Genomic DNA, 23,831 nt, shown 5'->3' with positions numbered 1-23,831 from the left:
AGCGTTGATTGAATTTTGTGCTTATTGATTTTATGTTTGTTTGTTGCTTTTATAGTGGAAGACGAAAAAGATTTGAGAATGTAACCTTTAAATTGTACAATTAAGTACTTCCTATACTTTTATCCATAAGTTTCTTATCATTTAAATGATGATAACCATCATAGATACAGGGTTAGCAATTGCTTGTAGATAGCAATAGTGCCCTACAAACATATTGATGTTGTACGGTTTTGGAATCAAGATCACGTTGGAACCGTGGCCTTGCCGTTATTATAGAAGCGTTTGCAATGATGAGAAATGATGGAAAAGGGCCGGTAGACGTTTGTTTGTTTGTTTGTACATTTCATAGCGAATTTGGACCTCTCGTATCACTTTCATCATTTTAGGGTAAATAGTAATTGTAAGGGAGAATAGTGAGGGGAAAACTATGGATAAGGATTTGAGGTGTGTGAGTTAATTGAAGATAACTCAAGCCTTTGGGTCTCCGCTACATCAGACCAAGCAAGAGAGTAGGCCGGAAAACGTGCCTTCAACGTGTATTGCTGCGAACTATTCATATATACATTAATTATATACGTTAATTAATTATTTATCTTTCCTTAGTAGTGATATCGAGCATTACTATAAACCTAACACCATACCATAACACAATTCGTAGTTGGTTTATTTTAACCGTGGTTTCCTCCTATCTGCATTTAAATGACGCACAATAATTGTTTAACATTCAATAACAATCTGTCTTTAGAATCGATATAGATATATGGAGATTTACAGGATAACTTTGTTATCTATTTGTAATCCAATGAAACGAATTCTTAAACAATCGTTTGATTAACATGTTTTGTTGTGCTTTCCCAACCATGCAAAAAAAGTAATTCCTCCACTCGATTCGTAGCCAGCGATATGACCTTCAAGATAGGAGTCAAAACTAGCAAATGTGGATGAGAATTTATTAAATCGGCTAGACGATGCAATAAAAATGAATTGTCAAAACTATTTTTCTCTAGTTCTCTGTACGTGGATCTCAACGTTCGTGACGAAAAGATGCTCGCAGGGAAATTTCGAACATTTCTAAAACGTTTTCCCGAAAAAGCCGACTTTCCCAGTCTGGCTGGAAGATTGTATAAAACATTAAGATAAAATCTGGATCACCTCTACAGCACGTGGTCAAAAAGATAATACGTGTGTGTGTGTGTGTGTGTGTGTGTGTGTTTGTGTAGCTAGTGTAGCATCCGGTGTTCGCCCATAGGTCGATACCCGACAACCGCAGCATTGCGGACAGAAAGTGAAAAGCCAGCATATTTAGCACACACACATACTCGAACTGTTACACATACGGTGGTTCGTTCCGTCGTTCATCCGGTGTCTCGTTTCGGTTCATGGGTTCCCAATGTTGGGTGACCTGATCGGTCGCAATCAGGATCAGGATCAAGATTCCGACAACGGTACCGACTACCGTTACAGACGGGACATCCGAATTAGTGAGGCACTTTAAAAGCACCACCAGAGATGAGGTTCGAAGCACGGGAGACTGAAAAAAAATGGAAAAAACTGGAAACGCCACATTCAACATCGAAATAACTTTATGACCCAAAGCTTGTCTCCATGAAGGAAACAGTTTGTGACCATCTCCGGCCACAACATCATCGCTTTATCCTCGTGTTTTTGCCCCGTCCGGGTTTCCTCCCTACCACTGGTTGAAAATTCCCCAATAAGTTTAAGGTACTACGGCACGGGATGGCGCAGTGCGGTAAAGAATATCGAATATTGGATATTTTCTGGTCGATTCACATTGCCACATATTTTTGGGATGGAATTTTCGTTTGCACTCTTATGAGGTTTTGCTTGAGGTTCGTGTGTGTGTGTATGTGGGTTTTTTTATTTCTTGCTTCATTTCATTTCCCTGCACTTGGCTCTTACATGGTAGGCCATTAAAGTCAATCCCTTCGCAAGGGGAGGGAAAGGAGAGCGAAGACGAAGAAAACACATCCCAGCATTCTGAAGGCAGTGGTTCCAAAAAACCACTAACTTCATCCGGCGCATCCAAAGTGTGAGATCGTGTGAGAATGTGAATGTACCGGAATTTCAACCAGGGGCAACCGCGCGTATATCAATCGCTACACGCTGTGCTAACGAAAGGACCCCGGGATGATGACGATGACGACAACGGTAACGAAGCCCAAGACGAGAGGAATTTATTATTTTAACGTCTTCAATATGCATATCGCATGGGACGGACTTGATCCTTTTGCTTGGACGATTCCGGTTTCCGGGCCGGTTTTTGCGGACGTGACCGAAATGCTACACGTTGCCAACGGGTGATTCATACATTGGGACGGGAGTTGAAGGAGATGAGCGATGCTATGTGGAGGAAAAACTAAAATAAAACATTCTAACACTCTGCAGTGGGAAGAAACGAAATAAAGCTGAAAATGGCTCGAGGTTGGTCGTTTTTTTCCACCTCATGGCACCATGTGTTTGAATCGTTCGCTGCGGCCCTTCTTCGGTGGATGCAGTGATCGTTTTGAGGCGTCAGAAAAGATGTATCCGAAAAACGAAAACACACATACCCGTATATATGAAGAAATCGAATGCTCTTCTTGTTTCAAAAGCTTGTTGGCTTTGGAGACGGATGAAGAGCTATGTTTTGTGGACGGAATGTGGTTAAAGGATTCCCTCCCAAAAAAAGAAAGACACAGAAAGAAGTAATAAATTCAATCAGGATCCATAATTGTACAGGCCGACCACAGTGCTGTTTTGGCTGAGTGTACAAATGCCTCTTTTATGGTGTATTCTGCTTCAACATAAAAAGTTTTATAAGTTCGCTGCAAGTGCACGCCTAAAATATTTCAAATTTCACTTAGTTTAACAATTCCGAATTGAATAACATAAGAAGAAATTTTTATGATTTGTAATTGGTATGGTCAATAAACTTTTTTCTTTGTATAATGTATTATGAAATACCAAATTCGTCTGCCAATCAATTGATTGTTGAGTTGATTGATTGTTGAGTATAAAACCGTAAGAAAAATATTTACACATCTCTCATTTCACTCTCACTCGTTACTTTAAAACATATACTGCCGTAGGTTTGCATACTTTAAGGTTAATTGTAGCATTCCGATGAAAGTAAAGTAAATAGCGATAGTTCCCTCATGCTCATAGGGTAAACGGTCGTATCGGGTTCATGGTACTGCATTGAATGCTTTATTACATTCTCGTCGCAAGGAATCTTTGAACCTTCCTGGTATGGAAGGTTTATCTGGTGCTTTTATTGATTTTGTAAGTCAACATATCGCTTTACAGCTATTTTGTGCACTTTCAGTAGTTACAGCCAAATTAAATATGCATGAGTGTGGTCAAGAAATTAAGCTGTACATTTGGCAAGTTTTAAGTTCTTTGGAAAATATTCAAATGTTAGTTGGTTTTTCTTATCAATATTCTGTTTTTTTATTCACGGATAATAATTCTCTTTCAACGAAAGTGGGAATACAGGAGAAATAAAACACTGAAGTGACGTTTTTCTAGTAAAAATACGCTGCAAACAGAATATCAACTGCATTCCGTTTACGCTATTGACATGATCCGGCCTGACACTATGCTAACGATGAACATTCTCCACTTTCCATCGAATAACCAACCCTGTCATCTCCTGATCGTTCTGCAAAATGTGCATTTCGTTCCGCCATCGATTGACAGGCGGCCGACGGGTGTGTTTTTGGGAATGGGGCGATCCCGAAACGCTGCTAGAATGCACCCCGAAAGCTGAAGAGATGGTAAGCCGAAATTGAGTCGGAAACCAACCAAATCCAAGTGAGCCATGTGCACGTGTTTCGGGACGAAGCGAAAGAACGTTATAGGTTGCGGTTGAAAATAATAGAAATGGAATGGGGCAAAAAGCTTTCCCTTGCGGAAGAAAACAAAAGCCAGTACCAGTAAGGAACAGGCGGAAACATAAGGAGACATATGTAAATAAGATATCACGAAATGGAAACCGCATTGCCAGAACCCCGCCAGAACCGAACGCGAACTGCCACGAGAATGCAGATGCTTGACAGTGCAATCTTTTAACTGGATTCCTGAACCTGGAGCCCGTCTGAGGCCGGCCATTTTAAGCAGCTTCAGGGTGGGGATTTCTTCGCGAAACGAGCTGGATAGGATGGTATGAAAGAATTCTATACTGGCAAGAATCTTTCTAGCGGGTCCGGTCGCAGACGGTATTCGAGTAAAAGCCGCGGAGACTCCAAGCATGGACTGTGGGGGTTTATCGAAAAACTGAGCAAATCCAGTTTGCTTGATGCAGATGCACCTAGTAGGGTGTGCATTCTATGCATACTGGCGCATATATGTGTGAGCGTACTTTGGAAAGCAACCCCTTTTCTTGATCCTTGAATCGATGTGGGTTCCGTTTCAACTGCGTTATCGTGTTATGGCTTCCCTTACACAGTAGAACCCCTTCAAAACGAATGTTTCAAGTCGTCATCGTATTTCTTGGTTCACGGGTTTTGCACGTCTTCTTTTGTGGATCCTTTCACTGTCGGGTCGATGCGTTCTAGTTCTAGGTGCTAGGGCTTTATCTTGCGTAGCTTGATGCATATGCATGACGATGATGCAATGCCGGGTTCGGAAAGCAATCGCAATGCCAACATGTGGTCACTAACCACGCGGGTGAACGTTGGATTTGCAGTGAAATCTCAATTTCAACCCCAGCAAACCACACCCGGCTGCAGTGTAGGATCTGCAGTTTCGGGTGCTTCTACCATCCAGCAGGGCAAACCATCGACCCCAAATGCACGGAAACGCTCACCCATCCGACGGAGCGCAAAAACAACCACCGGGAGCCCACATCCTTAATCCATCCGTTCCGTTCACTTGGAACCGTACTACGCCAGTACGGAACTGCCCGGAAATGGCGACGACCGAAGAATAAATAAATGAGCGAATGAAAAGAGATATAGCGGTGAAAAATTGGGGAAAGCGAACGAATACTCACATTATGCTTCCAGACCACTTTGTATGCAGACGGATTTGCATTCACTTTACATTCAAAGTACACGTCGTCTCCTTCCTCGATGTCCTCCGGGTTCATGTTGATACCGAGCTCCAGCTTCAGTGTGGGAAGGTCTGTGAAATTTAAAGCAGTACAGATAGTGATGAGAAATTGTGCTCAATTCCGTCGGGCTGTTTTGGGCCCCGATAGGTAGCCGTGTGAACATTAAATTCATTGAATTCTCTAGTGGTGAATATTTGTTTGCAATTGTTCTGTCGATGTTGTGTTTTAATATTAAATTTTTCTATCAATAATTGTTAATATTATTTTGCTGTACATGACTTAAATTTTCAGTGAAATATAGCTTTCATATTTGGAATTGAACATTATGAGATCATTGGCTAATACATACAGCCACAGTGTAGATCTCATCAAGTTCAATCGAATCATTTGGAACAAAATACGGCATGATACTGCAAGGCACTTCGCACTTCGTACTTGAATTGTTTACGTCTAGAAACAGTGCCTTCAGCGATCGTAATGGTATGAAAACAATTGCAATCGCAATGTGATTCTTGTAAATCCGCCGTTAAAACACCTCGCGGGGTCAGCTGATGAAAGCTTCGCTATTAAGGTTTTAGTCGCACCAGATTGTGCTTTCTCTCAAATACCCTGTCCGAGTGATATTACTCGGAGGTAACCGTTGGATTTTGTTTATTTAGTTTACTTAGATTTTGTTTATTTAGTCCACTCAAATCCAGAGCCGTGAAGCTTTGAGGCAAACAATAAGATAGAGAGAGAGAGAAATAGAGAGCGAAAGATAAATAACGAAAAACTGACGAAAATGTCGGTTGGTTGTTCATGATTGTCACTTAACGTGTATGTCGGTCGGGTTTGGGTTGAAAACAGCATCGCCAAATTCTAGCACTGCATGTGTCTTGAAGTCGTCCTTCTCACACTCGACCCTTCTTTATTTATGGTTGTTTTGCATGATATCTGTCGCTTTTATTGTCGCCATAAATATGATAAAATATTTTTCCTTTTCCTGCTGGCACTCCGAAGGCTATCCCGACTTATAAGGCTTCTCGAAACCTTCCCGAGCAGGGCAACCGAAAGGATTACACAGGTCCGGTTCGCACGCGTGCTTTAGCATCTTTGATTGGGGTTTTCTAAGCGTTTTCGGCTAGAGTGACCGAAACGGTCATCCATTTCGGTGTGCCTTGGTGCCGTGTTCATACTGAAACCCATAACCGTCCTATCCCGCGTCCGTTTTTGTTTGGAATTTGAGCAGAGCAATTTGTGGTTTTGATTTTGGTGGGAAGCATTTTTGCAGGAATTTTCATGCTACCAACTTCTTGGAAAAACGATCCCTGGTCCGGTGACAGAATGATTCAGGATTTCACAAATTTTTTATTTGTACGAACGGAACGACTTTTTTATAATTTGTCTGAATGTATGCAATTACTTAGCTGTGGATCGCTATAGATGGCACAGGAAGTACACAGAAATTAATAAAAAAACTTCATGTTAATGAAGGACCATAAGGTTTTTCAGGACTTCGTTTATTAACTCATGACCTGATAAATGGTTTGTATACAGTCAGACTAGACTAGAGATTGTAAAAATGTCACAACTTTATTTTTGAAATCGTTTTTTAAATGCTTAACTCGCAGGAAAATGTTCCATTTCTGCTTGGAGTTAGGTTTTGTCATTAAAATTCAATTTCACCCTAAACGCCAGCGATTTCATATCGTACGGTTTATATTTGGAGGTGCGATAAATCTTTTATCCGGCTAATTACTTCGATTATTTGCCTACTTTTCCTCGTTAGTGGAGCGCCACAGATGGCAAGCTTGCGCAAGTCTGTGGCTAATGTTCGGCGAAGTAAAAGGAAATAATCCGCATTAAAAAAAAACACACACACAAAATGACAGTCGAAGAAAGTATGCTGCCCTTTGCGGTAGCTACCCGTTTTTGCGGACAAAATACATCGGCATGTCACATCAAAACCGCATAAACGTCGCCATCATCGTTACCGTCGTGGTAGGTGTCGTCGATGCGATTTAGCGCGTTTGCCTTCCTTCACCGGCCCTAATCGAACCGAACCATCGTTCCAAAGACATGCCGTCAATCTGCATTCTGCTCACGGCCAAGTTAACGATCCTGGATGCAAGATGGCGGATGGGGATTATGTGGCTGTGTGTGCAGACGGATGCCTTTTTTTTCTTTGTTTTTGTTTCCCACCTATCCTTTTTTCTATGTTGAGCAATTTTCTTTTGCATTGCACCCACAAACGAACAGAAACGGGAATTTGCCAGGGGTTTTTCCTTCGCTTTTTCCTCTCTGCAGCCACATTCTATGTCAGACAGGCTGACGGTAAACTGCGGATGATCGTGTCAGCTTTTCCCGGGGGTGACAGTTGCTTCGTTTTCCTTTCTAACAGTCGGACGCTCGCTAGTGTTAGGGTGGAGTTCAGGTTGAGTGGCACTTGGTAAAAAGTCACTTTCTTGTCAAATACTGTGTCGCCCCATCGGAAATGTATGCGCCGGTTCGAACAGACAACACACTTGCGCTTCTCAAACCAGAACCGGAACACGTTTTTCATGTTTCTTTCTGCGAGTGGCTTTTGTTTCGCGCCATCTTCCGTATGGGATGTAGCCGACTACGGTGGCAGGTGACTGCCGGAACTTTCTCGCTTGCTGGGAGCGCGTTGTCAACTTTATCATTAGCAACTTTTGGGCACAGTCGCCTACTGCCAGCTTGTCGGATTTGGGCGAGGGATTTGCGAGCGTGCCAGAAGCTATTTGTCCTTTCGGACCGGTGCGTTCGGTTTGCATATGTTGGCAGTGGTTTTACACGTCCACTAGGTGCGTGTTTGCTCCCACGGGAGGAACCCTTTAGGTATTAAACAAGGTTCCATCGGTGTGGAATAGAAGAAGAGCAGAAAGCGTTTCGTACTCCTAGTTGGTCCCGGTAAAGGCAAATAGTGAATGTTTCCGAACGATGACATCGGTGTATCATTTGGTTCCGTGTTCCAGGTGTATCGAATGTCTAGGGCAAACCGAAGAACCTGTCATACGCGAGCGACTAGAGTAGTGAAGCGTGTCCTTGTTTACTTTGCCCGGCCCTTCTTACATCCTTCCGCGGCAAGGAACAATAAATCCTTCTCCGTAGCAACATCTATCGATTTATCGTCATTGCATCTGGTTGCACGTCTTGCCATGATTTTGTCCTAACGGATCACCTCAAAAGACGTTGTCACTTGTAAAGTAGGTGGAAAATTGCCTTCCCGCATGTACGGAATGGGAGGGATGAGAAAGAGCGTGAGAGCGTGTGAAAAAGAGAAAGAGAGAGAGAGTTATAGCACCAATATCGAAGCACGGCTGGTTGATACGTTGACCGAGCGGGAAGAGTAGCAAGATTAATTTCAATTTTCCACAACACGATTCTCAACGACTCGTGACATGATGCGCTTCGGTGTCATCATCATTATCTTCGCTTGCCGGTTCTTCTCGGTCGGGTTTCATCGAGCAGCAAATGCACTGCAAGAGATTGTGCTCCTGCACCGCAGCTTTCAATGTGTTTGGGGGTTTACCTTGCGTGACGCTATTTATCTTTCGAGCTGTTTCACGTTCAACCGGGAAGGATGCTTTTTAAGCGCCACGCTTGAAAACGAGCTTCCGGGCTTCGGTTTTGCTTTGCAGAATGCGGGAGAATGGAAAGAATTATGAATGACTGAAGTCGTCACAATGCTTTCTCATGATAAAATGTGCCTGCTAGCGTTCTAAGCTAGAGCAGTACACGATGGGTCGACTTTTAGCATTTCGTACTGTTTTAAGCTATAGGAATTTTCGAACAGTACCAAACAACATCACACGATAATTTGAGTTATCTCATTCTCGATCTTTTTTCGGTGTTCGTTTGGCGATTTGATTGCGGATCATTGGAGTTCAGTTCTTAAAGTTGTTTCACTGCTAGGTGGATTGATATGGTACACAGAAGAAACGAAAATAAATTAAAAAAAATATTTAATTTTTCCTTGACACCGATTGATAATTTGACTGTCAGTCTCTGGCATGGAAGACAACACCTATGGGTTCATAAAGAAATATGTTTTGGCCGTAAGATGATCGTGGCAGCAAAGTTTTTTCAATTTTTGAAGAAGTTTAAAGAAAGGAGCGTGCGTGTTCCTTTCGAACAAGAAGACGGTTTTCTGCATAATCCACAGCAATCTGTTATAAGCTAGTTTATAGAAAAAAACGTGCAAGTCCAGGATAAGGCTCCGAACTGGGAAGAAATGCCCATGCCACCTTCGGCCGCCGTTATTAAAAATAAAGAAATAGAATAATAAAATTGTATTCATATAACGTGATAGCAATATGGAATTACTGCTGCTGTCTATTGTGGTTATGATTTTAAGTGTTTGTATGAGTTTGAATATGTTTAATCAACATTGAAATACTTTTTTGTAATAACGTAATTCAATGATGATGATGTAATAACATTGGCGCATTTGATGTTTTAAGCGCACAAATTACATAATGGTTTTTATTTTAGTGAAGATAAAAATGACTCGATTAAGAATGCAACAATATATGCACAGTAAATGTGATTGTTTTGAGCAGCTAAGCTGTATAAACCATATGCTAAGGTACCAACGATCGCAAGTCACGGAAGATTGAAGTAAATGTATTCATCCCGCAAGCGTTTCCCTGTGAACGAAATGAATATGAAAGCAATTCGTTTCAGTTTTTGTCACTGTCAAATGAATTTTGAACATTTTCCATTTTGCCACATCCGATTAAAGCCTCCCGTTACCTATCAACCGTTCGAGGTGCGATTGACGTCCAAACCATCAACACCTTATAAGAGTGCCGTTCCGAAACAGCTTCACCCTATAATCACAACCAGTGTGGTACCGGCTGGATCTCCCCCTATCCAGACACCGTATGCCACCAGCGGTTGGTTGTGATGTGGTTTAACGCACCACCGTTTCTGTCAACTCGCATGTTCATCGAAACAACACCGACGACGGCAACCTACTCGTTGCCAGGATATGGGTGTGAAATAGGAAAAGTTTTGCTACGGGGAAAACTTTCCCATCGTGCATGGTGCGGGTGCTGGTGTGAACCAAGACACTGCATCTTGGATTCACTCCCAGGATGGTGTTCGCTTCGGTGCGTCCATGGAGTGACTGAGATTTCTAATAGTACGGTTGACTTCCCTTTCGGTATGAAAGAGGCGCTCAGGCTCTCGGCGTACGCTTGTCAACGTTGCCCGTCTGCTGTCAGGTGGCTGAAAGTCGGGAATGGGGTTCAAGAAGCAGACCAACAAAAAAAAACAATGGATGAATAAAGTCCCTAACTATTCTATCAAATAGTACACCTTCCTGCGTATCTGAAAAACCTTTTGCACAAAAACGACGGGCGATCTCTACTGGAACATTTCGGAAAGGAACCATACAGACCATGAATGGAAAGTAGGTCCATGAGCGAAAGGAAAAGAAAAATCACCTCCACAGCACTCAACGCGAAAGAAAAACACGAAAAGTGAATCGAGGGAAAAACTCCATTCCTTCAAACAGCGGATGTGGAACTAGGAAGGTTTGCTAAGTTTCCAGTTCGTTGGATGCTGGTACTTTGGGCATATGTACTTCAACGCAGCACGATGCGGGTGGGAAAGCGAACTGAAAAACAGACAAACAGTAAAATAACAAAAAAAAAAAACTCACTCAAAATACCTTGCTATGATACTCGAATGATACGGTACGAAATTAGATTAGAAGTGAAATGGGTCCTTCTCGATCTAGACCAGAACGTGGGGCGGTCCGAGAAACCATATGGTGTTTGATTCCTTTTTCATTTTTTTGTCAGCTTAAAGTTTGGTTTTGCTCTTTTTCGGCTTTCCGGAAGTTGAAAAGCAAGCCACGCACGGTTGAAGTTTCCGGCTCCCTGACCTCGATACCGTACCGTGCTGACCGGAAAAGACGAAAACATCCTCAAAAGGGATTTGGTTGTATGTGTGTGTTCCATTTGTTCTTCGAACAGGCTAGCCAAGTAATTCGCTGGGAGGGATTGACTTTTTTCCTGTGATGTGACCACTGTCAACTTACTTAAGTGGATGATTCCACGAGTTCTCTTCTAGTAGCGCCACGATTGAGCAGGAAAGATTTTGTTTTCGATCTTGATTTTTAAAAGAGAAAAGTAGTAGCTAAACCTTCTTGTTAAATAGAATCAATCCTGTTACACTTCACGAGCTCAGAAAACACGACAAAAAAAATAACAAAAGGTTTGTTTGTTTGAGTTTCATCATCATTAGGAAAATGGTAACGGATGTCCGGTGATGTTGAAATGCGAGAAGTGACCGATGATGCACAATACCAATTAAATACTGGCCAGCAGGGAAATTTGATGTCTCGAATGATTTGGAAACCACTGCGATCTTCGTTACGTTTGGTATTTTTCAAAATTCGAAGAGAAATGAGTTTCAAACCACCCTCAAGTTAACAACGGTTCTCATCCGTACTGGTAGGAATTGACTCTATAACTAGCGTAACAATAGCACGGTGAGCGATAGATGCGAAATAACTTCATCCTAAAATTGCATTGCATTTCTTACGGGACGGTAGTTGGATTTAATTGATAAGTTCAAAGTTCAACTCTTTCCAAAGGAACCTATCCCTTACGATCTAATGTGTCCATATCCGTGACGGCGTATCGAAAAATCCGTCTAATCGAGATACCGGATATTAGTTGGGACCGATTTCAAAAGAGATGCGAGTACAGCACCAACGCACGACCACATCCTCGTTTTCCGGAAAAATCGGTTTGAAAAGTTTGATAGACATGACCGTATAGGCACGGAACGGATGGTTGATTCAAAATTAACACACTCGCTCCACCAGCTCGAACCGATGCTCATTCGCGTTGATCTGCTGGTGGTTCCGGATACCGCAGTGGCTTTCCTGAGTGGACACGATCGAATGACATCGCATGAAGCTGACAAAATCAATTAACCAACCCTTGCTGGCGTTCCAGAATGTCCGACAATTTTGGCCAGCAGTGGCCTTGGCGTAGTGGCACAAATTTACCACTAATTGAACAAACTGTATCCGGTGCTTCGGAACCGGAGGAAGGTTCGGACCGAAGAGAATCATTTTCCGTTGCATTGCTCATTATGTCGCCGGTGTTGTCCCGGGCCAGTCGGGGCACCAGACCGGCCAGCGAGGATGAAACCGTAATCAAATTCATGTTTGCGGTTGCAGCGGCATACGCTTGCGTCCGAAGGTTGGTCCCGTGTCCGATGCTTCGCGAAAGGGAACCAGAGATCCTTGGATTCCGTCCATTCTTCGTCCTGGCAGTGGTTTGGGGAAACGTTCGACCGGAATCGATTGGGAGCGATTGTGACATACCGGAAAATTAAGCAGCCTAAGTTGGGCTCGATTGATGGTCCGGTCACTTTTCGGATGGACGACTAGGGGAAACAAAAGCTTGTTTCAGTGCAAAATGCAGGCGATGCAGCTGATGTTCATTTTCTTCTGGGTGTGGATCGTTGGTTGGTTGGTGAGAGGCAAGATGCAATTTGACCGGGAAACAGGCACGGAGCTAATTAAATACCATAGTTACGATACGAGCTGAGGTTGCCATCGTGAAGTGGATTACAATACGGTCGTAGGATGAATGTATTTAATGAACGGAAAATGTAACTGTTGTGATGGTACGGCGTAATTATGTTAAGTTTTTTTTAACTAAAACAAAACTATTACACACACACATTTGATAATACAGATTTCTAAACTAGATTGTTTATGTCTAAACTTCTTCTTACTTCTTATAAGGTTGAGCTGAAAAGAAAATTCTTACCGTTTATCATATTATTGGAATTGCCTAAGAAGAATGAATTCTCCCCACTAATAAAAGAAGACTTAAACATAATCACTCTCTTTTAAACTATCGACCATGAACCGTGGCTTACCAGCAACGCTCCGAACCGATTTAAGTGGTAGCCATGGTAGTAAATTTTTGTGCACCAGCACTTAAAACATTAAAATATTTACCGAAAGCCCATTTTTCCGGGCGTGTCAGAGAAACGGCGTGAATAATGCAAAGTACAGAGAAGTTCTTTGACTTTCAAGAACTATCTTATCTCTCGCGCCGTGTTTCATTTGCAACCGCCGGTATGTGGAAACGGTTGGTTTTCGCTTTTGTCCTTTTTACTGGCAGGCACAACCAGGCAGCATAGTCAGCGCACCGAAACCTCATCCCGAAACCACCGTATCGTGCCGTAATGAAAAGGCAAAAGCCATCTGCATAGACGAACCGGCGGAAGAGTTATGAAATATGCTTCGGCGTCCCGTGGGCACTCCCAGTGGGATCGTTGCGCTACGAAACCGTACGGGTACGGGTCCGTCCAGGGTGGTCGTTTCATCCTTGCGTACATACACGATACAGCAAAACGAATGGCAACCGGAGGAACCACTTCCAACGCATAAATTAATGTAAAATGTATGTACGGTTCCGAGAGCATCTCGCTTTTCCCCCCGGGTGGACGGTTTGCACATTAGGCAACCAAGGTTGGAGCAGGGTAACCAGCGAGAGTGATGATATGATTTTTGCTCTGTCTTCACACCTCCACCCGACGGTGGATACGGAGCAGGACCGGAAGCAAACCGAACGAAGGGACAACACCGAACCTGTGGGCCACCCATTGGGAACTCTCCCCCTTTTTTAAGGGACTTCCGTGTGGCTTTTGCAAACCGAATGAGAAGTTTCGCTTTTAAGAGTTAATGTAAATTAGTAACAGTAACATCATCATCGTCACTACGGACCCGCATCAGAGCACGCTTAATGACAGCTGGGACAACACTGACAACGAATTTCCAAAACCCTTTTTGGGTGGTGGACCGACACGAAACTCGAGAGCAGCTCTTGATGTTACGGGAGCAAGAATGTTGCAATGAATTATTTTGACCGAATTTGTATTTCTGAGTGTGGCATTTTACACCCATACAGCATGTCTTTTCATCGAACCTGAAAAGGCAAGGGAGTATTCGTCATATTTAGGATAATAGAATTTGAGGATGCGGAATAGTTTGTCAGGAAATGTGTCTGCCAATAATAGCTAATGGTTTTTTTTGTTATTAGTTTAAAAAAAACGCTTAATATATACCGAGCAAATATCTTAAACATAAACTTTTTGAAACTGTCAAAATGATACATGATCTTTTCACAGATACGTTTGTTTTTTAATCCCTTCGATTGATAATCAATTCTAAAACGATTAATTATTTAAGTGAATTGAGCACACATTTTTTTTTTCTAATTCTAGGTTTAAAGGTTGCATTTATCAAGTAATGTAACCGCCACAATACGACACTTCCTACATTACCAGAGGATTGAGCTAGCGGTGGAAAACCTCGGGTTGAAGATTAACGAGTCAAAAACCAAATTGATGGTGGCACTGCTAGCAAATCCAGGGGTGACGTGCAGATAGGTGATGGCATCTTTACCTAATATGTCTCCTATCGTAGCTCAAAGATCTGCACCGACAATGACATTAATACGGGCTAGGGTGCTGGCTGCCAACCGGTCTTTGCACAGTCTGAAGTAACTTCTGTACTCAAAATACCTATCGCGACGGTCGAAGCTGGGACTATATAGAACTTATACAGTTTCATTACTCTTATGTGAGACATACACTTTGTTCAACTCTGATGAAACCCTGGCAGTACGTGCAGAAGGACAATGGCGGAGCCGCTAAAATGACGAACTTCATGAGCTGTATGATGAACTCACTATCGTACAGCGTATTAGATTCGCCAGGCTCCGGTGAGCTGGTGGGTATGAGAATGACTCCGGACAACCCAGTCCATGAACCCAGGTCGTCCAAATGGACAGAGGAGTAGTAGTATTATTAGCATTATTAGATGGGAAGATGGCGGTGATGCGTCCGACAGGAAGGCCGGGATAATGAATTGGTTGACGTCGCCATTCGATCGTAGGTCGAAAGGTAAATAAGCGTAATCGCCTAAAGTTATGCAATGCTTAGCACAACATGTACTTTTTGTGGCTGCTGTTCTTTGTAGAATATTTGATGTGATTTAATACGTTGAATCAATTCATAGTGAACAGAATAACAAAGTGATTCATCAAATATGACACAAAACTTCATCGGAATAATTTTAATTATTTGTAAAAACATCGCTTGTAAAAGAATATCTCGCATCGAGAATAATTTCGTGTTTCACTTTGAATGGTAATCTGTCATTTGGATCGACAATAGCGATATAATTGCTAATGTGAGCTAGATAGTAGGCTAACACCACGTTTCATAACGGTTATATACTTTATTCCGTGCAATATCCGTAATTTTATGGAACAATTATTCGCTTGTCCTCTAGGCTCTCTCCATTCTAAGGCTATGCGTTGTTGCTGCTTTACTTTGGGGAAATTCATTAGCATATTTAGCACAGAAGGAAGAGCGTACCAAACAAACACTATGACAAACAGGACCGCTTACAGGAAAAGAAGTGAAATTGCGTTATAATCTGTACCACCGCTGTAATGCGACCGACCTAGCGTACACGAAAAGGGAACTATCAAGAAGGAGGAACATTTTCACTGTCCATGTACGGTAGTCATTGTGGTGTGTTTTGAAAACATTTTTTTTCGTAATCCCATCCTCAACCATAGCCTGATGCACAAGGCCCACAAACAGCAAAGTATACCACAAACAATTTTACTACCGAAGGTATTCCCCGATGCGACAATTTGTGTATGAAACATTTTTTTCTTCTCATTCGCTTACAACGGCGCTGCGTCCTTGACTGTCGGTATCAAAGCTCGGTAGCGCAAACGGAGCACTAGATTGAAAACAAAAACAATGTTTTTTTTGCACCAAAAATAAAAATACAAAACTTAAAACCTCACTGCTTACCATCCACGTGGACGGTCTGTTCCTTTGCCGACCAGGTACAAATCATTTTTAAATAAACCATTTAGAAGCTGTAACGCGCTATCTTAATTTCCCCAGATGCAAATGATTTGCCCGTAAAATGTGTTTTGCAAAAAGAGGCAAGAGCGAACGCATACATACAAGGATAGGAAAAATGCATAGAACCACGCTCAATGGAGTTGGGCCCAAGGGGTTGATTTTTTGTCCTCAGCGCAGCTAAGGTAGGTGCGATGTCAAGAATTGTCATGGCCAGAACGACCTACCACAATGTCACTGGATGGAAAAAACGGGATTATAAGCGTCTGACGTCCTTGGAGGCTTGTGAGGAAATCGCGATGTATGGCCGCTTTTCATCGCTCAGCCATTGACAGAGTAGTACGGTGGTTCATTCCGTTCCGTTGTTGGTTGTACTCGGAAGCGAGACTTCATACACCGGAACACATTCATAATGGGTCCGGGATCGTATAAATCTAATGAAATCCGATTTAATTTTAATGACTGCCAACATGCGAGGTGCGAAAAGCGTCACGTTTCGATTGGGAGGAAGACTAGAATAACGTTCCTCGTTTTATCCGTTCTGTCTCGATCTTTGTGTGCGGTGTGGTCTGTTGGCTGAGTAGAAGTGCGTACGCATGACGCAATAATGAAATGATGGATCAACGACATATACTAGCCGACCCGTGTGTATGAATGTGTAGCAGTAATGTGCACAGGGAATACGATTCTCGATGGTGGGACATAAATAAATACCCACCGCACGATGTTGAGCCCATTTTGGGGGAAACTTTCACCTCTGGTGGGATAATTTTAATCCCCTTTACGGTCATAACTATTCGGCCGTTTATCGTGTTGGCACGTAATTTATCCGGTATTCCCGGTATGGAAATGTTTGCGGGTCGAAAAATGTGGCCCAATATTGTACAACACCACAAGTGACAAATTTATCGTGTTCCGGAAGCAATTTATGTGTTTTCCTAAACAGTACAAAAAAAGTTATCGAAAATGGGAGGCCTAATTACAATGAAAAATAAATATTAATGTGCTAAAGGTAGATGGACAAGGCACTGCTTTACTACGTGCTTATTAGGGTATTCGTGTTTGTAAGCTTGTGGTGTTGATTTATATATTACAATGGTAAAGTTTTGCTTAAAAAAAGCGATAAAAAAGTTCTAGGGTGTAATATCTAAATTAACAAAAATTATGATTTAGTAACAAATAATTTTACGATTTATAAAATTGATGATAGTTGAAGGTGACATTATTGTTGAATATCCAATTTTTCTAAGAATTCGTCACGACTTTTAAGGGGTTTACATCACGCACGGACCTATAACTCTTTGAATTTTTATTATTCTCGTTCCAGTTATGGGTATCATTTTATTGTTAATTCACTGTTGAATTCAAGTTACATAATTTTGTTTGGTACGCATTAGTTGCGTAACTCGAGAAATGATTATAGCAACTATTTGTTTAGTATTCAACTCAAAGCTGCTCAAAGAAGATCTTTTACTTTTGGTGCCTTTCTGCCCTCTGACTACCAAAACGTAAAATGTTCCCGTTACGTGTTGGACATCTTCCTACGCACTTAGTTTAGATCGTCCTTTATTTGCTTATTTCTTTGATATATTTCTTTGCTCGAGACAGATATGGTATTAGGAATAGGCTACAAGCCATCTTTCCTTAAGAGTCTTTTCTACGGATTAATGTGTTCTTGTAAGCGAATACCAGATTTTTAATTGTAGATTGTATTCAAGATAAAAACTACATCATGTGTGATTAAACCCACTTGCAAATTACACACTAAGAATGCAGTTTAAAGTTACAAAAAACTTTCTGCGTTGTTGATCCATATCTTCTTCTATCCCATATATTTTGAAATGTTATTCAATCTGCAAGTACCGCTTTAATGCTTTTCAATAAGAATTTGAAGTTTGAATATTTAAGGATTTTAATACTTTTCGAATACCTGTATAGGTATGTAGGCCAAAAAATTACAAGGGTATTCGTTGCAAAGCTTCCTCCTCGTTCCCTTCCGATCGAATCTTGTGAAAGTTTGCTGATTTCCGGTGTACTTTTCCCATCAAACTTGGTGCAAAAACTTTCGATCCAGCAAACTTCACACCACAAGGTATCTGGTCGTTTTTCATCCGAAGATAATCTTCCAGAAAGGATGCTTTGTATCATCCGAACGAAGCCGGAAACCATTTCATCAACCGGCACTAAGATATCGCGAGAAAATGGAAAGATTGATTAAATGATTTCTTGTGATTTAAGATTTTCTGCGTACTGTGAGCCGAGCGACTTTTGTTGCGAAACACGATTTGATTCCAATAAAAAGCAAACAACTTTGTGTGTTAGCGCTAACCGCAACAATAACAAGCAGGTAGTAAGCAGAAATACGCAATGGTGTGTAAAGGTTGGAAACAGTATCTAGATTGTCCGGACTGTACACCAACCGTCATCGTGGTGATGGATTCATTGTCATCGGGTAACGCTTCTAAATAATTCTTCCGACGAATGGGCGCCATTGATTAAGTTCCGGGAACCAGTAACATAAGCGTAACGGGGGAAAACTTTCACCGAATCATCAACCACCCCACCCCGTGGGCATCCATTTTCAACGGTTCAGGTCGGTTTTAGTTTGGTTAAGTTGGTGGTTTTCGATCGTCTTTTTATCGGATTCTGATGGAGACAACCATAACCAGGTTGCAGGAATTCGGTAGTCCTTTACCACAGAAAACGGGTCATGGTGGGTGTTTGGGTGTAACAATTCGGTCCGAGCCAGGCGCACCGGAGATGGGGCGAGTTTCCCGACCTGTAAACGAGCCATTTCAAGCCCCTTAAAAACAAGTCAACCGTTGCAGTTTTCTCTTTGACTCGCTTTCCATCCGTGCCACTTATACCGTGGGCTTCCTGGGTGCTTTATACCGACAGCGTTTGGGAAGCAACCGTTTGTGGCCTTTTTGTTTCTGGTCCCTCGACTGTTTACCCATTCGGAAAACCCTTTTAATTTATTCGATAGCAACGTCGCTTCGAAGGTTGTGTCACCTTCATTCTCCCTCTATTGTTCGCTCTGTCTCGCTCTCTCCCAGTCACGATGGAACACAATTCCCCCTTGTACAGTGTGCCCTATTAAACACAAACCATCGGACAAACCATAGTTGAGAACGGGCGACTTTGGGGATCCTTTTGATCCCGGTGACCAATGTAAATAAGTGAAGTGAGCGAATGTTTGCCCAGCACGAAACGAACAATTCTGTGGATGAAAATTTGAACCAAAGCGTATCGTCAACCGTATGCGCCATGACCTTTCAGTCGTATAAGGACAGTCCTGTGTGGGAGCTTTTTTTTCTCGCCAGCAAGAGTATAGGGTGTGTGTGTAAGTTCTCGGAAGGATTCTTCAGAGGACCCGAAAAGACGTTTTCCGTTTTTTTTCTCTTTGTTGTTGTGCTTACTTTACAAAGAGAAGAAAAGACGAAGAGAAAGCGTTCTGTACAAATATGGAACCTTCCGGCCGGTGGACGACATTTGCGTATCCCGTTAATGGCGCTTCCCAATGGCACTACGGTACGGCACTGGACAGAAGGAACAGGCAGGTGACAATTGTCCAGAATAAATTGTCCGTTTAGCGAATTTGCGTCCGGTTTTGCTTCTCAATCGTCCTTCCATTTCGTTTCGAACGGAATTTGGTTTTTTTTCGTTGCTGGTTTTTTTCCCCGTTAAAGCTCCTTTCATTTCAGAGATTCGGGTTAGAGATTTTCTTTTAATCTCATTTCACCGTATGGCCCATCAGAATCACAGTCCCTTTTCTTTGCTTTGCTCAACCGAAATTAAACGCAAATGAAAAATCCGGCAAGCGCAAAGGTCAGTCGAACGCGGCACCGTGCTTGCTGATAAAACATTGAATTAAACGATTCATTTGCATTTGCAAAGGCTTCACTCTGGGGTTCAGCAGGAAAGGAACCGGCCTATGGTCCGTAACGCCGGTTCTGTGACAGAATCGTGACATTTTGCTGTCCGTTCGGTGTGATAAGGATACGCACATCCTTCGTTCGGTACGATTAAATGGTGCTCTACCAGTGGGCAGTGGTTTGGTATGGCGTAAGGATGCAGAGTGTAGGTTACTTACAGAAGACGTTTAATTTCATCGAAGTCTCCTTGGTCCCCCGTTTCACCAGCTCGTTCGTAGCGCGGCAGATCAACGTTTTACCGTGGTCTTCCCGGGTCGGCGTGTAGCTGAGCGATGCCAGTGTACTGTTTCCATCCTCGGACGTCTGGATGAATCGGGAAAGAAACACGAATGAGAAGAAACCGTGAATGGAAGAATGCCGAACCGAATCTTCATTATCACAGAGCAAAAAAAGAAAATTTATACAAAATATACCTGCAAGTAGTAAAGATTAGTGAATGAAAATGTAAATGAGGGCTTTTGCTTGTGCGTTGAAAACGGGTGTAACAAAACTGGGCGCATCCCTAAGATAATGAAGACGGGGCATTCTACAAAGCGACTCATTATTCGTGCGCGCTAGAGGGAAGCAAAAAATAAAACGGAGTTCGTGTTTTTTCTTTGCCTGCCCAAAGAAACACATAAAATTTCCCTCAGTTATGATGAAGCAATACAGGTGAGTAATTATCCCTTCCGGACTATAAACACGCGGTACCGGTACATGAATACTGGCCTGAAAGGGTATTGGGGATACATTTTGGGATCTGGTAAAGTTGAAGCGAATCAAGCCAGAGTGATTTTTTTTCGTGTGAAAAAAATTATCCCCCTTAAATGAAGACAGAAGATAAATCGAGACAGTTATAAAAAGGGGAGTAGCAAATAAAATAAATTTGCCTGATGTTTCCTTGCTTTGGTGTTACGTAAAATGGGTAAAACGTGCTTGAAGGGGTAATTTAGTTTTTCGTTGTATCATCGATAAAATTATTTTCTTCACCGCTTTAATTCTATACATTTAATTCTGTTAAAAAATTAGTTTTTATTTACATAATTGAAAAATATCTTTTGTAATAAGAACTTTCGTGTAAAGTGGTGGTCTATGTTTATGTAATGTATATAATATGTTTATATAATATGTATATAGTATACGAGACTTGTTGGGAGTGTAACGGTACGTTAGGTTTACACTAGGTGGCGGTCGCAGCTAACAAGGGATCGTACATGAAGACCGATCATCCTTCCACCATAAACCACAAAGAACGAGGTTTTGAAATTAGTGCGAGGGAAAAGTGATTTAACTCTGCTTTACAAAATAAATCAAATTAACGCTACCTCTAACGACGTTAAAAAAAAACTTTTACTGGGCACCTATTTTATTTGGGATTGGGGGTAACTGTTTATATGTAATTGTAATTGTTCATTTTATAGGTAATTGTTGCTGTCAAATTTCCAAACACCGCGTATCTCCGAATCTGCGTATAAGAGGAACCGCGTATCTCGGAGACTGCCTGTATCTGTTCGCCAATATTATAAAAAACTGGACCTAATTTATTATTCCGATCATCTATCTGACGGTGCTAGTCTAATTGGTAGTGATAACCTACCGTATAAAAAACTTGAAAAGAAACAATTTTACCACAATTTTTGGTAAATTTGTTATCGAAAATTATGTTAAATGTCTTTGAACGAAAGCAATAAGTTATTTACGGAGAGATTTAGATATTTGTTATCGAAGAGCAAAAGGCCTTACGCAATAAACAAACAAACATTTAAAGCAACTCTTGATTCTTGTCTTGAACTTGTTGATTATTATGTGAAAAGAGCACACGATACTTAGTACATTGTGAAACTAATTAAAGTACACGTATCAATGATTTATGAATATGAATTTTTCAGCTAAATCTCCTAACAACCAAGAAAACTGTTCAATCGTACCACCCTGTTCAAAACACTAATCAGCAATTGTCCAAAAAAGCAACAAAACAATCAACAGAATAAGCTACAAAAAATATATAACGTTATAAGATTCACAAACGACATTGTTTCGTGATGAGGATGAATTTGGAGCATCGTAGCGGTTTTTTTTTTTTGCTGTTGTCATTGTTAAGTCCCATGACATAGATCCGCACTTTTATTCAGCGACCGGTTGAAAGACAGAGCCCGTCAGACGCATACAATAGCAAGAGCAGAAAAAAAAAATATTCCAAACGTGACCCATTCTCGCTATGGAAAGATGATGCAAATTTGGTCACAATCTACATAACAGTGACTTTGTAGAGGGATAATTTTAATAATCCTTTCATTTTTCCACGTAATGAATATCGCCTACATTATGCTGTGGTGTCCGGCACACTGTTGCGCACTGTTTCTTTTCTTTCAAGAACGCATAATGTGTTCCTAGCCCTTCTGCTGTCCAATGGTCAGTTTTGCTGTCCATCCTTTCACCACCAGTGTGGCAGTTGGGTGGAACAAAAAATGGACGCCATAAATTAAATTCTCCTAAAAGGATTCTGGGCGAAGCACTGAGGAATGATAGCAATGCTGACCAAATCCCACCCATTGTTGGGATGCTTTGGCGAAACAGAGCCGGGAAACAAAGATGAAGATTTTTCATTACTTATCCGTTGGGTAGAAATGTATGTCTCGTTTTTTTGTTCCTGGTGGCCGTTGTTGGAGGTCCACTGCAATGTGGCACTGTCCCTTTGCTTGCCTCATGCCGTTGTAAAAGGGCTCTTCAACGTTGCGAGTTGAACGGACTGACACAGACTTATGAATGATGTAACAAGTGATTTATTCATGGTAAAAGAATGTTGTTCCTTCTTGCTGAATGGTATAAAAAAAGAACAAATCAGGGATATCATTCATATTTTGTTTGTTTGTTAATATCGGTGCTGTGAAACGTTTAAGCTTCAATTTGGGTTCTTTTTAAACTCAATTGGAAAATGAGATATTTTCGTAACTGTTACCCAAATAAAGCTATATTACAGTGGGGCAAATTAAATGCAAGCACACCGTTAAGCGGCTCAATCAACCGATTATGGTTTTGCTTTTAGTGAAAACGGGACACTTAAAAAGTGTTAGCTCATCCCATGCGCAAACATATGCCACCAGTTGGGCACGCTATAACCGTTACAGAAACAGTACCGAAGTATGGCTGCAATTTTTGGCAGGCGTGAGCACCAAACGAGAGTCTCGCCCAGTCGCACAGTTAGCTTCTCGTAACCATCAATTGGGTACAAATCGTTTCCCTAATGGATCGCCGAACCAAAAACCGGAAGAACCCGAACGAGCCGATACCGTGCATCGTACCCTATTTGGAAAAGGTGCCTATCTCTAATGCCCGCCAGGGACGAAGAAGATCCCTATTTACCAACGTGTTTTTTTTTTCGCTTGGTTGAAACATACTGCACTTACACTACCCGGGCACAGAAGTGTCTAAATGCCGGAGCCCAATTCACTCACGACTCCATTAAAGGCAGTTTTTTTACCCGTTGCTTCCAAAATCACCCGAAATTGGGTATTCCTTTCCATTACGGACGGAAGGATAAGGGTAACGATCGTGTGCTGAGTAAAAAAGAATGGTAAAAAGAACCCACACTCTCGCGTGCTACACGTACACGGAAGTGTGAAATCGTTGGCCTGGAAGGTAAAATTAGCACACCAGCTGGCATGAGAGTGCGAATAACAATAACAGTATCATTACATCACACCCGGCTGGGAGGGATTTAGGTTAAAAAGTTAAATTTGACGAAGGTGTACAGCTTGCACGAACTGTGATAAGCCGTGATGGTGAGGTAAAATTGCTGTACAACTGGTGTGCTACTTAGCATCTACGGTGAAGGGTTTACGGCACGATTTCCCTCCTAGCCCGAAATGGAAATGATATGACAGGATGTTTCGGTTGGAAGTTGTAAAATGAAAACACACAATTAGAGAACCGAAATA

The 23,831-nt window shown here is 41.8% G+C and overlaps 1 protein-coding gene across 1 annotated transcript in view; it reads right to left on the bottom strand.

Annotated features, from left to right (window-relative positions):
- The window catches only part of LOC128709319 (contactin-4), a 171,183-nt gene that overhangs the window by 72,670 nt on the left and 74,682 nt on the right, over positions 1–23,831 (bottom strand). Inside the window, exons 8-9 of the mRNA XM_053804305.1 lie at positions 20,073–20,217; positions 4,994–5,124 (exon numbers count right to left, since the gene is read on the bottom strand). Of these exons, the coding sequence (XP_053660280.1) occupies positions 4,994–5,124; positions 20,073–20,217 (276 nt within the window). The remainder of the gene's footprint in view (positions 1–4,993; positions 5,125–20,072; positions 20,218–23,831) is intronic.

Source organism: Anopheles marshallii, chromosome 2 (assembly GCF_943734725.1).
Source record: "Anopheles marshallii chromosome 2, idAnoMarsDA_429_01, whole genome shotgun sequence".
Taxonomy (NCBI): Eukaryota; Metazoa; Arthropoda; class Insecta; order Diptera; family Culicidae; genus Anopheles; species Anopheles marshallii.
Note: the sequence above shows the minus strand (reverse complement) of the source record. Positions and strands in the feature narration are given on the sequence as shown.